Source organism: Necator americanus, chromosome III (assembly GCF_031761385.1).
Source record: "Necator americanus strain Aroian chromosome III, whole genome shotgun sequence".
NCBI classification, from domain to species: Eukaryota; Metazoa; Nematoda; class Chromadorea; order Rhabditida; family Ancylostomatidae; genus Necator; species Necator americanus.
This window is the reverse complement of record NC_087373.1, coordinates 3,774,391-3,790,919: the sequence shown is the minus strand read 5'-3', so window position 1 is coordinate 3,790,919 and position 16,529 is coordinate 3,774,391. Positions and strand designations below refer to the sequence as shown.

Genomic DNA, 16,529 nt, shown 5'->3' with positions numbered 1-16,529 from the left:
CTAAGTTTACAAAGTTCCATGAAATTCTACCCGTCAACGGTTCACATGAAGTCATTTATCGATCGATATCTTTTTTCTAGTCGCAGTCTCCGCAATATTTAAATGAGATTACCATCTTTCATAGGCTAGTAAGTTAGATCTATGCTTCCGATTTTATTGATTCACATAGATCGTCTCACCTTTGATCAGTTCAGCTGATCGGTGAGTTTTTCTTTATCGTTTTTTTCTTCTTGTTTAGATGTAATAAAATAAAAGTCGTTGTGCTCCAGTTCTATTTTTCTTCCTCTTTTCCCTTTCATTTCATTTCTATTTTAGAAATTTGCTCAAAGTTTCAATAATTTTCAACCTGTTCCGGACATTACACTCGAACAGATGATGTTTATTGTGTTAAAGTTTTGCTATCCGGTTACAAAGTACACAATTTTCTGAATGTTATCGTTTGTGCCGTTCCAGATGTAACAGGATCTGTCTTACATCGTTATTTTTCTTTTCTGCGAAAGTCTGTGATTTTCTGGAAATTCTCTGCGAATTCTCTTTCGTCTATCTCGTCTCAAACTCACATAGTCGTCAAGATAATCGGTAGTGTTTTGTTTGTTGCAGCTGTCCGAGATTCTACGATTTCTTACCTCCTCAGTTGCTTATTGTCTGAAAAAATCAATAGTATGCTAGTATGACTGTCATTCCATGAATCTCCTGGCAACAAAGTACAAAGTTCGCTAGGTGATAGCAAAAATTATCTACTTATTTTTGGAATAATGTTTGACATGTATAAAATAAGTGTGTAATATACTTTTAGGAGATTTTTGAAGTCAACATAAGACTTGGAATTGTTATGCGGCATATTGCCATTTGCTCCGCCCCTTCTTGCCCCCGCATGTCTGCATGTCTTGATTAACGCCAGAAACTTTATCCTTTTAACTTTATCCTTTTATATTGCCATTTGCTCCGCCCCTTCTTGCCCCCGCATGTCTGCCTCTATCTCTTGGTAAAATATTATGGGCGGGTGTGGTGTAGCGGTTAGAGGTTCCGCTTCCTGCACGATCGATCGGAGGTTCGAATCCGCCCTAGTGCTCACCAAGCCTTTCATCCCTCCGGGGTCGATAAATTGGTACCAGACTTGTCTGGGAGGATAAAAGCACTGACTTGACACATCGGCTAGCCACCGCAAGTCATTGTATAGGCCAGATACACGTTCGTAAACCTCAAACGATTCTGAATTGAAGTGAACGTGGGGGCGCATCCCAAGCGGATTGATTAACGCCAGAAACTTTATCCTTTTAACTTTATCCTTTTATATTGCCATTTGCTCCGCCCCTTCTTGCCCCCGCATGTCTGCCTCTATCTCTTGGTAAAATATTAAGGCGATAATCGTGCACATTTGTCCAGTAATAGATTAAAATAGGAATGATTTGTTGCACGATGAGGATAACATAATGAGCTCGCCAGCAAATATCCCGAAAAAAAAAACCTATGCGCCACTTGCAGTGTTTGACAACGGGTGCACGGTCATGGCTACGGACAGGAATTTCCCGAATTTTCTTTTTTTTTGGTCAAATAATTGGAACTGTACAAAACTCCACGACTGCGTAATCATTTAAAAATCATGATAATAAAATCCACTCGTCTGTTCTCCTCTTTGAGGGAACGATGTCTGCGTCTCTGTCCTATTATGCACTCATCAATTTATCTCTGCGTCTCTCCCTGTCTAGAAGATGCTTCTCGCCGGGAAACATTCCCCCGCTTGTGGTTCCAAGTATTCATTAGTCGATTGTCTCTATGTACTTCAATCTAATAAGGTAAAGAGTGTTGTTTTCCTCCTAGCCAACTAACTCGGAGTTGTTCTCCTCGCCTAAACGTTATTCCATAGTGTCAATCGAAAGAACGCAGAGATACAGAACTAATCCAGAAAAAACCATCAAAATATCAACGAAAACAATGTTCTTTGCATATTTTATGGGATGAGGAAAAAGAATTGTTGCTGGTTCGCTCCTCCTACATCTCTGATTCCTATAAAACCGCCTAATTTGTGTTACTTCGCTCAAATCTCGTGACGTCTATCGAATATATTGATTGATCTTCGCCATGCTGAAATACATTTAATCAATCAATATCTTATTACTAATGTTGTTTTACAGTAATCATGTTCTGGACACTACTTCTACGCCCTACTGGAACTTCAGGATCTGTCTTCAGAAACTCAGTAATTTCATCTTTGATCCTTTCATGCTTCCTGTCTTTTTCTCAAAGAGAGTTTTTTTAGTCAATTCACACCTTGTTTCATTCAGAAAGATGTTTTCTTTTTCAAGATTAAGCCATTGTTTTAAGTCTAACAAAAATCACTGGGTTACTGTAGAGTTACTGTACAGTACAGTGCCCAGTGGGAATGAGCTTTTTTTTGAAGGAGATTTAAAATCGTCTACTCATCTCATCCTCTCTCTGTGATAACGATAGTAATAAAATCTCATTTCAATGCAACAGGATATTGTTCTGTCATATCTGCTAATTCAATCAATAATCGATTTCTCGCCCAAACAATGTCACGAAATTGCTTGTTAGTTTACTTTTACATCAATTCGCGGAGGATTAAGTCGTAATTTTAGCATAGTTATGCTGTGTCATTTTTATTCAATTCCTAGTTTATTTCGAATTTCTCGTTGCACGTGATCCTTCTGCTCCTTTTCCTCTTTCTTCATGAAAAAAAAATATTCACCACGATGACGAACATTTCTCATTTCTCTTATTTTGACACTTTTGCCTCTCTTTTCTTTTGTCGTCTCTTCGTTCGTATATTATATGTATATATATATATTGATCAAAATAGCAAATTTACTGTCTTTCATTACAGTATGAATTTATCAAACTGGTCAATATCAGCGTATATAGAGAGTGCGCCGATTACAACGTCGACCACGCCCCATACGTCAACGACAACGGCGGCGTCAACATCAACGTCGTCATTCGCGTCAACTGTCGCAACCACCTTAGCCACTAAAATATTCACCACGATGACGTCATCAATCACGACAACATCCCCATCCGGTGATGGTGATATTCGTGTGATTATGCTTAACAATACTGCACAACAAGGAGTGTCCATAGAGAAGTGAGTTTGACCGATCGATTTATTGATTTGTTGCGCGAATCCTAAATATTTCCACTTATTTTTCTAGAAAATTCCTTTTTTCTAGAAAAGGCGAAAATACTTAGTGAGGTTCTAAATTTTTGGGTTGTGAATTAAAAAGAATAATCAGAAGATTTCAGAAGAGGTTTGACAGGAAATATGTTCTGATTTGCTCTGATCGAGAAAAATAAATGAATATGAAATAATAGTTGCGATTTACGTCTCGTTCCTCCTACCATCTACCGTATCCTGACTACAGTAATCGCCGAACAGTAGCTGTGTTCTAACATTTTGAACCGCGTTTTCCGGAAAAAACGACACTTCTCAACTGGCTTTCACAGAAAGTGGAGTACTGGAAAAACTTGTCACGCTCCTTCTCGTAGAGATAAAAAATACTTTCTCTCCTTTCTTAAAGAACAAGAAGAGAATGAAGAGAGATTTATGTACATGAACTTAAATTTTCTTCGAAGGGCTAGTTTTTTTTTTTTCATTCCCTAACAAATACACCTGGCAGTGCACCGTTTGTTAACTTTGCAATTGAAGACATTAAGAACTTTGAACGAGTTATCCTTTATGCTTGAGAAGCTTTCAATCAGGGAAGTGTAATGAATTCGTGCATTTTTCATCCGTGAAAGAATGCCGATTATCGCTGTTGAGTCGACCAAACAACGGTTGTAATATGACATTTGGTCAGATTAGTGATTTCTTTGCGGGCAATCCGGATAGAATGAAGAATGATGGTGGAGAAGAATGAGAATGAATGACATCCAAAGGATGTACTTCGAGGAAGATCTCTAGTAGCCATGTATCTTGTAGATCTATCGAAATTCATTATTTCCTATCAATATTTATATTACTGATGAAGGCGGGTGTAGCGCAGTCGGTAGGAGATTCCCCTGCGACTGTACGATCGGTGGATATTTCGAAGCCGCCCTAGTGCCAACCAAACTTCTCAACATCCGGAGTCGACCAGTTGGTATCGGAATTGTCTGGGAGGACAAAAACACTGACTTGACACATCATCTAGCCCAGCAAGAAATTGTATAGGACTGTTACACGTTCGTAAGCCTTAAGCGATTCTGAATTGAGGTGAAGGCGGTGACGCATCCGAAGCAGATCGATTAACCCCAGGCACTGTTTCCTCCTCTATCGTTTATTGATTATTTATTATTAATCCGTCACTGTTTATTATTTATCTGTCGACTCACGTTGATGACTATGATCGAAGAGCTGTTTTCTTGTACCGCCATCAGAAACACTTCAGTTTTCTATTTCTTTTCATTTAGTTGATTTTTCGGATTTTTCCCGGGGTTGAACAATAAATTATCTACCAAAGACGAGTTGATTAGAAGAATCTGCTACAGAATGTACTGCTTACACTTTTTTCTTACAAAAATAGAATCCTTGCAGAATTTCTGCATGATTCATCAATATGAAGCAGAACGATTCAGCCACTCAACTAAAGAATTGACGAATTTTGAAAATTTCAGCTTTACTGTCGAAGAAACATGTCGATTTCGAGGTACTACTGAAAATTATATCGTCATCTTCACATTTATAACAATATTTCTGCTATCGGTGATTGGTAACGCTCTCGTCATTGTGGTCATCTTGCAGGTGAGTGAATCGATTTATCGATTTTTTCTTCGGCTCTCATTTGTCGGCCTCAACTCATTTTTGTCTCAGTCGAAAAAAAAATCGATTATTGATCCGTTCTATTTTCAGCAACGAGCCATGCGATCTATAACGAACATCTATCTAATGAACTTGGCGATAACAGACTTGATGCTGTCTGTAGTATGTATGCCGCCAACATTATGTGAGTGTTGGTGATTCAACTACATTATTGATTTTTTTCTTTGAGTTACACACTCATTTCCTATTAGCGTGAAAAAAGCACTGTTTACGTCACTAGCCAATCGCAGCCCCAATATTACTGTATGTCTGATTTTCAAGCTTAATCGTAAGATACGGTAAAAGAAGGATTTCGATTTTCTCCCATTTGCTGCAAGGTTTTAATGACCCAATTAGGAATAACTCAGGAGTTCTTGCCTCGCACAATTTTTTCAAAAGTTTTTTTAATCAATGGATAAGGTTGTTGAGGTTGTTTTATGGCTGAGGGGTTTGCTAACATGACCTAATCGGGAGCTGTTACGATTTGAATAATATTTTCTTCCTAAAAATTATCTACTGCAGAAAATCTCGGAGTAATTCCATTCATCTCATTTCCACTACAGTCTCCAATGATAGAAATGGTTTGACAATGTAGTAGTTCTATGATCGAATGTCGATATTCGATTAAATATTCGAAAATTCGGTCGTTCGAATGTCGGAATGCAGCGATGTATTCAGTGAAGTCGTGGATGCATTCGAATTCGGCATCAGTACTCGAATAAACGCCTCATAAGCCATTTAAGAAGTCGAATATTCAAAAAGTTTCAAGTTTTCGACATCGCCCACTAAATGGTGTTGTAATTTGAAAACGAGTATTATTACTCGAGTACTCGAATATTCGAAAAAATTTCGAAAAAACAAAACTCTCTAAATGTCTGAACTGCCCTTGTTATCATCTATTTTAATGTCTGCCTACTTTTAGTCTCTATGGTGATGAATTGTTGGATATTTGGAAACGTTCTATGCAAATTGTTCGCTTATTTACAACGTAAGTTTTTACCAGTTAGCCGATGGATTGCAACTAATAATTACTATAGAAATTAAATCTAATTAGTAATTAGACGGTATTTAATTTGAGTGTTTATTTTTGCCGCAATTAATAATAATTAGTGATAAAAATCAAGTAAAAATAAATAAATATAAATAAAAATAGTAGATGGGTTAGTGAAAATAGTAGCGCCGCGGAAAAACCACAACAATATACAGTACGTTGAGAAATACTGTCGAAATCGATCTGATTCAGCCATGGTAGTGACGGCATCCGCGTACACTCTGGCTGTAATAGCATTCGAGCGATATTATGCGATTTGTCGTCCGCTACATTCACGAATATGGCAGACAAGGTGAATCCACGGTGAAACACCGATTTTTCTTCAATTTCACATTTGAATTCCCGTACTTTATCGATTTTTTTGCAGATCGCACGCTTATGCGATGATCATGTTGGTTTGGGTGATAGCGTTAGCTGCTAATGTGTTAATGTTGTTTATGTACGAAGAGCGAACATATAATGGAAATGGTTTAACGTGTACACCGATCTACAAACCTGTCTATCATTTTGCCAATCAAGTAAGTGATCGATCGATAATCGGTTACTTGACTGCTCCGGTCCTAATCCGACTCCAATCCTCTCTATGCATACTTCATAATTCCTCAAACATTGAGACTCTTCTAATTATTAAAAGAGACTTCGGCGATCACCTCAGAATAATCGATTTATTGATCCCTTCCTCTAGGTCTACATGACCATCGTGCTTCTTGCTGTCCCACTAGTGATAATGACGGTGCTTTATGGATCAGTGATTCGGACGTTAAAGATTGGTATACGTCAGGAAATTGCTGCCGTTGACTCAGTAGATCAAGAGAGTAAACGTTCAGGTTCGTGCATGACTTTGAAAATTTTATAAATGTACCCTTTTGCACGCAATTTTGCAGACAGCTCCGAGGAGAACAACGAGTTGGAGAGAAAAAGGTCGCTTTTCCGAAAGTTAACTGCGAAATGGAGGACTGGAAAAAGGACAGGAGTGGTGAAATCCAGGTACGATAAGTATTGATTGATAGGATGGTCAATGATTGATCTTCATGAACAACTGTTTGAGCATTGTCTAAGTGCTTTATTCTTATCTATAGGTCCACAGTAGATGCTACGAGAAACAATCGATAACAATCGATATTACATTACAGTAACCGCTGAACATTCAGACTCAGCCCATTTCCCTCTTTCAGAGACTCCAGCGCACGGAAAAAAAGCGACATCCCCCCATTGGAGGCTAGCTTGCGCTCTACACATATTCAAAAAAGCGCCGTAGCGAAGCAACGGGTGATTAGGTGGGTCTTTAAAAAGAAATCGATTATCGACTTTTTGTAAATGATTCATGTTTTTCAGGATGCTTATTGTCGTCGTGATTATTTTCTTTTGTTGTTGGACACCGTCGTATATTTGGTGGTTATTGTTGATGGCTGGCGACTCTTTTGAGGTTAGTTAGGTTCTTGGAGATCAATCGATGCATCGATTTTCGTGCCATAATCACTATGGAGAATAAGTATCAGTTAGGTAAAGATGGGAACAAAAGTGAATGTATCAGTGAATTTGAGTATATAATTGGATGCGGTAAGTATATTTTTAGTCATGAATCCATGCTACTGGCCACAAGCGAGCGAACACCATTATTTATTGATAATTAGTTTGATCGATTGATTGATGATTATGATTGAGGATTATTGATCGATATAGATTTTTCTTTCCAGAGCCTCGAACTAAGCGTATGGAATTCGGATCTGAACACGTTCATCACACTTTTGACGTACATTTCTTCGTGCACTAACCCAATCACATACTGTTTCCTTAACAAAAAATTTCGTACTGCTATTTATGCGATGTTCGGCAGGAAGAAAGCATTACGACATCACTTTCAGAAGGTATGTGGGGGAACGGTATTGATCAATATGATCGATCAGATCGATCAATAGTGGGGATCGTCGAATATTTACTGTGTGTGATTCTAGCGTGGGATGACGATTTGATGCTCAATAATGGTTACGTATGTAACTGTAGCAGTAGAGCAGGTTATTTAAAGCTGAAGCGTTGTTTGTCCATTTGGTTCCTAAGGATATGGTACTACCGTGCACTACCGTGCACCTTTTGCGACTCGTCCCTCCCACTTTCTGTTATCCACACCTATACCAATAATTTATATTATGCACTCAATGATTACCATATCCATTGGACCTTTAATCATTAGAAGCTTATTAGACTGAACCTATAGGCGTACACGTTGTACCGACGAAACAGTTAGGCACAGTTTTAGTGGGCGTGGCTTATTAGAGAACCATGTCTGTATGTATTAGAGAACAGGGATTGCTGTGATTTTTATTATGTAGAAAATGAGCTTTTACCCCGTTATTGTCCTGGCAGAGACGCAGAGGTGTTCGCCGTATCTAACTCTCTGCGCTCTGCTATTCGAACTGTAATTACCATACCTCTTTACTTGTATTTGTTGAACTTGTGTACGTATGTGTGTGTGTGCGATGGTGAGTGTTGTTGCCGCCTCTTGTTAAATTCATATTGATCGATCAATCGATTTCTATCTAATAGCATGTGGTGTTTAGGTGTATTTCCCAGTTAACGCTCACACTCCACACAAGCCACATGAAAAGCTGCTGATCAACAGGTAGTCAATACTAATCAATATCGCGAATTAATTTCCAATACATACTAGTACCACGTATGTATTATAAATTTGTGTCAGACTGCAGAACATAACATTTTCGAGTTAAGTGATTTGCAGTGAAATTTCAATGTTGAATCTTACACTGTCTTGCATGTGTAACCAATCAATAATATCGATCGAACACTGTTGTCTTCCTGCAAATGATCTAATCTCTAATCGGTACTATTTTCTTTCGGCTTCCACTCACACTATCGCTTCCAGAGAATTCACAGAACACAATTCAGAACAGAATACCGTAAGTGTAGATCATGCCTTGGTCACATTCTTTCGGGGTTTTTTCTTATTTTTAACACTCACGTGCATATTGTCACGTGCTTATCTCGCCACAACATCAATCAATAGACGATTGATTGATTTTTCGCACGCTTTCACTGCTTTTTTTATGCCTATTGCTTTCGCTATCTGTGATGTTGTAGCAATATAGCGGGATTTTTTTTTTACTTTTTTTTCCTTCTAGATCGGATCATTTACGTTAAATCGATAATCGAGGCGCTGATTTTTTTTTTCAGATCAGTCTCATCGACCTTCAATCCTCAACATCCGGTCGATTTTAAACCTCCTCAAATGACGCGTAGTATATCACAAGCGAAATCGGTATGTTTAAGCCTATTTGCCTGTTTATACCTATTGATTAGTGACGTTATTGCCGGCTAAATTTTAATTTTCATCGCTTTCAGACCAACTACTTCCTATTGTAATTTTTACCGATCCTGCATACGTCTTGCTAAAAAGTCAGTCAATCGATAATTGTTGCGAAATTCATGAAATGACACAAGTTGAAAATGTTTGTTCTTAGGGATTTCACCTCCTCGTTAACGTGTGGTTCAAATTTTTTCTTCATTTTGTGTCATTAATTTTTAAAATGTGATTTCACAAATAACTGCGAATAATACTAGCTCAAAATATCATAAGTGGAGCAGTTTTTTCATGTAAAAATTGTCTACTTTCTCCATCATTTTATAGTCGATATATATATCGTACGAGAAATCGACACCTCCGCTGCCAATTTCCTCACAAAGAGCTTTATACGGGTTCACAGTGTTGCCATGTTTCATATTGTTGTGTATAATAAATCTCTTTTGTTTTGTTTATTTGAATTGTTATTATTTTGTTTGTTTAAAGGCATCACCCCACGAATCTGGGGTCGTAAGGGTTTCAGGTGCAGAGTTCCTATACGGGGTCGTAGATTATGGGGAGGAGGATGATTATGGAGAGTTCATTTCTTCTTAATTGCCGTAAAAAAACGATGCGGAAGATGCGGATCCGAGCGTTCCGGGGCGCTATTTTCTACCACGAGTTCGGTTAGAGCGCGCCAGCCTTGTGCACACGCTGCATCTTCCGGACCGTTTTCTACGGCAACTAGGAAAAAATGGACGGAATCACCCTCTTCCCCACAATCTACGACCTCATATAGGCATAACCCACCTGAAACCCGGACCACCTCAGATTCGTGGGGTGATGCTTTTAGAGTTGTAGCGGCAGCACTTAATTCACTTCAAATTGTGCTGAAGAAGGAAAGAAGGTGCGTAGGCGTGAAAAGCGTGCAAATTCTGGTGGATGCGTCACGGTGATCGGGGCAAATACAAGTAAAGAGAGCCAGATATCAGAATTGTGGAGGAAGTGCTGTAACGCAGTCGGTAGGAGGTCCGCAGTGACCGTACAGTGATGGTTCGAAACCGCTCTAGTGCCAACCAAACCAAGCCTTTCATCCCTCCGAAGTCGATGAATTGGTACCTGGTACCAGACTTGATCATCAACTGACTTTCCTTCCTCCCCCTATTCAAAAACCTCAACGATTACGAACTGCAGTAAAACTCGTTAGAGCATCCTAAATGGATTGATACGTCAGAGACTTTTTCATACACGTCTAGAAAAAGAATGCAACGGGTTCTTTTTTTTGAGATTTTACAAATGGGACTTGACACGATGGCTAATGAGCTTTGATTATTTCGCGTCAGCTGCTACAATAATACTGGTTAGACTTACTTTCATGCAGAAAACATTCATTCATCAGTGCTCATAATTTCCAATACATACTAGTACCACGTATGTATTATAAATTTGTGTCAGACTGCAGAACATAACATTTTCGAGTTAAGTGATTTGCAGTGAAATTTCAATGTTGAATCTTACACTGTCTTGCATGTGTAACCAATCAATAATATCGATCGAACACTGTTGTCTTCCTGCAAATGATCTAATCTCTAATCGGTACTATTTTCTTTCGGCTTCCACTCACACTATCGCTTCCAGAGAGTTCACAGAACACAATTCAGAACAGAATACCGTAAGTGTAGATCAAGCCTTGGCCACATTCTTTCGGGGTTTTTTTTCTTATTTTTAACGCTCACGTGCATATTTTCACGTGCTTATCTCGCAACATCATCAATCAATAGACGATTGATTGATTTTTCGCACGCTTTCACTGCTTTTTTTGTCTATTGCTTTCGCTATCTGTGATGTTGTAGCAATATAGCGGGATTTTTTTTTACTTTTTTTCCTTCTAGATCGGATCATCTACGTTAAATCGATAATCGAGCCGCTGATTTTTTTTTTTCAGATCAGTCTCATCGACCTTCAATCCTCAACATCCGGTCGATTTTAAACCTCCTCAAATGACGCGTAGTATATCACAAGCGAAATCGGTATGTTTAAGCATATATATATATATATATATAAATATATTGATTAGTGACGTTATTGCCGGCTAAATTTTAATTTTCATCGCTTTTGGACCAACTACTTCCTATTGTAATTTTTACCGATCCTGCATACGTCTTGCTAAAAAGTCAGTCAATCGATAATTGTTGCGAAATTCATGAAATGACACAAGTTGAAAATGTTTGTTCTTAGGGATTTCACCTCCTCGTTAACGTGTGGTTCAAATTTTTTCTTCATTTTGTGTCATTAATTTTTAAAATGTGACTTCACAAATAACTGCGAATAATACTAGCTCAAAATATCATAAGTGGAGCAGTTTTTTCATGTAAAAATTGTCTACTTCCTCCATTTTATAGTCGATATATATCGTACGAGAAATCGACACCTCCGCTGCCAATTTCCTCACAAAGAGCTTTATACGGGTTCACAGTGTTGCCATGTTTCATATTGTTGTGTATAATAAATCTCTTTTGTTTTGTTTATTTGAATTGTTATTATTTTGTTTGTTTAAAGGCATCACTCCACGAATCTGGGGTCATAAGAGTTTCAGGTGCAGAGTTCCTATACAGGGTCGTAGATTATGGGGAGGAGGATGCTTAAGGAGAGTTCATTTCAACGATGCGGAAGATGCGGATCCGAGCATTCCGGGGCGCTATTTTCTACCACGAGTTCGGTTAGAGCGCGCCAGCCTTGTGCACACGCTGCATCTTCCGGACCGTTTTCTACGGCAACTAGGAAAAAATGGACGGAATCACCCTCTTCCCCACAATCTACGACCTCATATAGGCATAACCCACCTGAAACCCGGACCACCTCAGATTCGTGGGGTGATGCTTTTAGAGTTGTAGCGGCAGCACTTAATTCACTTCAAATTGTGCTGAAGAAGGAAAGAAGGTGCGTAGGCGTGAAAAGCGTGCAAATTCTAGTGGATGCGTCACGGTGATCGGGGCAAACACAAGTAAAGAGAGCCAGATATCAGAATTGTGGAGGAAGTGCTGTAACGCAGTCGGTAGGAGGTCCGCAGTGACCGTACAGTGATGGTTCGAAACCGTTCTAGTGCCAACCAAACCAAGCCTTTCATCCCTCCGAAGTCGATGAATTGGTACCTGGTACCAGACTTGATCATCAACTGACCTTCCTTCCTCCCCCTATTCAAAAACCTCAACGATTACGAATTGCAGTAAAACTCGTTAGCGCATCCTAAATGGATTGATACGTCAGAGACTTTTTCATACACGTTTAGAAAAAGAATGCAACGGGTTCTTTTTTTTTTTGAGATTTTACAAATGGGACATGACACGATGGCTAATGAGCTTTGATTATTTCGCGTCAGCTGCTACAATAATACTGGTTAGACTTACTTTCATGCAGAAAACATTCATTCATCAGTGCTCGTCCATTATCAGCACTCTTTAACATCTGTCGTACTCTAGTTTTCAACAAAGTAGTGTATATATTATGTTACTGTTATTCATTAGTTATTAGTGTTAAATGTTAATGAATATAGATATATACTACTTACTTCATGCTTACTGTGTTAAAATTCGGTAAAAATTGTAAGTATGGGAATTTTTTTTTTGATGGAAGTCCCTTGCCAAAAATGTCATCTAGATCGAGTAGACAGACCTAACGTGTTCCAAAATTTCCATAATCATATAGATTTGCACACGCCAGTGTCTGCTTGTAATTTGGTTTTGCTTAAGTCTAACAATTCTAAAAGTTCTAAGGAGAAGAAGAAGTTCCGTGCAAAAACCAAACCACCAATATTTTCTTAGAACTTCTTCGTTTAGAAGCATCACCCCACGAATCTGAGGTGGTACGGATTTCAGGTGGAGTATCCTTATACGGCATAGTAGATAAGGGAGAGGGGTGTGATTCCGTCCATTTCTTCCTGATTCCCGTAAAAAACGGCCCGGAAGATGCGGCGCCTGCACAGGGCTGGCGCACTCCAATCGGACTCGCTGTAGAAAATAGCGCGCCGGAACGCTCGAAGCCGCATCTTCCGGGCCGTTTTTCACGGCAACTAGGAAGAAATGGATGGAATCACCCTTCTCTCCATAATCTACGATTCCGTACAAGCATAACCCACCTGAAGTCCTCACCACCCCAGATTCATGGGGTGATACCTTTAAGTTCCGTAGCGAAACCATCCGACCCCGCCCACTTTATCACTTCAGGTTTCTGCGCTCGTCAAGAACGCCCTTCTTTACAGAGCTATTTCGTATGTGAGGAACTCGTTCTGTGCATATTTGTCGTTATATATACAGATGTGCGAGCATGTGTATTTGTATGTATATGCATATGTGCATATGTATATGTAGAGGTACAGACGTTACTTGACTTACTTGACTTAAAGGCATCACCCCACGAATCCGAGGTGATACGGATTTCAAGTGGAGTATTCGTATACGGGATGGAAGACTATGGAGAGGGGGGTGATTCCGTCCATTTCTTCCTAATTGCCGTAAAAACGGCCCGGAAGATACGGCTTCAAGCGTTTTGGCGCACTATTTTCTACAGGGAGTTCCACTGGAGCGCGCCAACCTTGTGCGGCGCATATCTTCAGGGCCATTTTTTACGGCAATTAGGAAGAAATGGACGGAACCACCTCCCTCTCCATAGTCTCCCACCCCGTATACGAATACTCCACCTGAAATCTGCACCACCTCAGATTCGTGGGGTGATGCCTTTAAAGGCGGCATACCACGAATCTGACGAGGTGAGAGAATTTGCGGAAAAAGCTAGAGATGAGATTGTAGATTGCGGGATCCGGGAGAAGGAAAATCTGGAAGGCGCCAGTCTCTACGACGATTTCAGTTGCAACACCCACTCTTGTGGACGCGACGCATCTGGCACGTGCGAGGGATCAAAGATTAGTGAAGTCTTTTCACCAGCCTATTCTAGTAAAACCAATGAATAGGTTGCTGAGAGGACCGGAACGTGTACAAGAGTGAGCGTTCTAACATACCTCGTAGGAACTAAAGCGGTTCCCGCGCCGTTTTTTTTTACGAAAATTGGAGAGGTGAACGGAACTACCCTGAATTCCACAATCTACGACCTCATCTCTAGGTTTTCTTGCAAACTCACTCAGCACGTCAGATTCATGCTATGTTGCCTTTAATCGGCAGGCTGCTTGATGCGGTTGCCCTCATCTTCGCCGAAACCTTTTTTTTCCCCAGCCTTCTCGATCTCCAGCAAAAGCTCGCAGAGAACTCATCCATTCCAAGTACTCTAGACTTGGCGTCGGGTGTGAACTATCTATGGAGATCGATTGGCCCGAATACAAAGGTCGGCAGTGTCCGGATGTTCAGCGCAACGGAACGAAAAGTTGTTACCAAAGATTTCACGCCACCCCTTGAGTGGCAAGCACACACCAAACATGTAAGACCCTCTACCAAACACTGGGGTTTGGTAGTGTGCTTTACAGAAGCACCTTTTTGCAATATATATGTAATTTCCTCCATATAACTGTGCAAATTATATAGAGAGGGCGTATACTCAAATGCCTGATTGCACATGGTATAAGCAGAGCCACCGCGAGCAGATACGATGAGCCCTGTATAAGCGGTCCCGAAATAAGCGTATACCTATAATCAGGTCAAAGCGACATGAATCACGAAACGGTACGGTGGAGGCAGCAGATGGAAGCGAGCTGGGACCGTTGCAGCGATGGTTGGTGCCAGCAAGGGTTTTACCACGCTCCTAGCCGCTACGCTCCACCGAAGCGCCTCGAGAGAGGCCGCGTACACAATTGCGTACTTGGTTAATGTCCTTTTGACCATATATAAGCATACATGATATGTTATATGAATAATAATAGCAGGCTTATTTTGTCACGTCTGTGATGGAATTCCAGAAAGCTGTGAGTCGAGTACAGCGGAGTCGTACTAATGCATCGACGTCCGAAAGCGATGAAATGGAGTGAGTTGGGTCCTATGAGGAGGAGTAGGCGCGCCAGCACCAAACAGCATCATCTTGTACTGCATGGTTGGTGCAAAGGTACAATAGACGGGAATTAGCAAGGTTGCAACAGCACTGTTCAATAATTCCAAGCGCATTTGTCGAAAAAAAGTGAATGAGACATTGTTAACCTTTTTATAGCCGTGGCAACTAACTATGTTTCGTTTCATCACTAGTACTCCCATGCACGTTTGCCTTAACAGGTGAGTAATATCTTCTATTCAAACAATGGAAAACATCTGTTTAAATAGTAGTAGCTAACAGTTTGGGCGATCTGACGTAATACGTTATCTTTATCAGTATAATGACGACTTTTACCACATTTAATGCTAGTACATCAGTTTGTGTTAACTGTTGCGGAACAATGTGGTCGATGGTTGAATGATTTGAAGGAACAAATTGAAGGTCCTCTCCACGAATCTGAGGTGGTGCGGATTTCAGGTGGAGTATTCGTATACGGGATCGTAGATTATGGAGAGATTATGGAGAGAAGGATGATTCCGTCCATTTCTTCCTAATTACCGTAAAAAATGGCCCGGAGGATACGAGTTCGAGCGTTCCGGTGCCCTACTTTTTACAACGAGTTCGATTGGAGCGCGCCACCCTTGTACACTCGCCGCATCCTCTGGGCCGTTTTTTACGGCAGTTAGGAAGAAATGTACGGAATCACCCCCTTTCCATAATCTACTATCCCGTATACAAATACTCCACCTGAAATCCGTACCACCTCAGATTCGGTTGGGTGATGCCTTTGAATGACAAATACAGTGTCAACGTCTTTAGGAGAAGAACCTGTTAAAAATCTTCGATCAGTGCCTTAATTTCTGGAAAAAAAATGAAAGGAAGCGTTGCTAAGCAGAAGACAAAATAAATTGTGGAGCAAAAATTTAGGAAAAGGGTCATTATTTTCATTTTTCGTCGATCAAAAAAAAAAACGAGCGATGTGAACAGAACAAAAAGTCTGGAGTCTGGGATTACCCGTGTTTACCCACCTATATATCCGCACCATTGCTCTTATAATTTACTATAATTACATTAGAAAGCTTGCAATTATCCGATTTCCCAAAAGAGTCAGTCCAATGGTATTTGTCTAGGACCAGTCCAATGTATCTTTTCTTTAATTCTTGGGTTATCTCACCCGCTCAGAAGGAATATTCAACATGAATTGAGTCAGTCAACAATTTTCGTGGAAAAAAATAAAAATCAGCTAAAACAGCTTTTTGTGGCTTTACGTTCTACGATATGCTGATGTTAATGTTACATTCGTGTTCTACATTTGAAATCATCTCGAATGAGGGCTCACCGACCTCGACATCGGGTCCCACCTTCAGCCTTCTCCCAACAAACTTAGAAACAGGTAGTCCTCAGTGTCCGCATTTGAT

At 40.0% G+C, this 16,529-nt stretch overlaps 1 protein-coding gene across 2 annotated transcripts; it reads left to right on the top strand.

Annotated features, from left to right (window-relative positions):
• Positions 1 to 2,846: 2,846 nt before the first annotated feature.
• Positions 2,847 to 9,224, top strand: RB195_008529 (uncharacterized protein; the record flags this gene model as incomplete). Of its 2 annotated transcripts, none has more annotated exons than XM_064195079.1 (14): positions 2,847 to 3,103; positions 4,612 to 4,738; positions 4,847 to 4,940; positions 5,718 to 5,783; positions 6,039 to 6,138; positions 6,214 to 6,364; positions 6,532 to 6,673; positions 6,731 to 6,833; positions 7,022 to 7,123; positions 7,182 to 7,272; positions 7,544 to 7,714; positions 8,405 to 8,466; positions 9,036 to 9,120; positions 9,204 to 9,224. In XM_064195079.1, the coding sequence occupies 14 exons, from the start codon at positions 2,847 to 2,849 to the stop codon at positions 9,222 to 9,224; spliced, it is 1,572 nt and encodes a 523-aa protein (XP_064046224.1). The 2 variants fall into 2 exon arrangements, with proteins under 2 accessions (XP_064046224.1, XP_064046225.1); XM_064195080.1 differs by having other exon boundaries at positions 3,006 to 3,103.
• Positions 9,225 to 16,529: the final 7,305 nt, after the last annotated feature.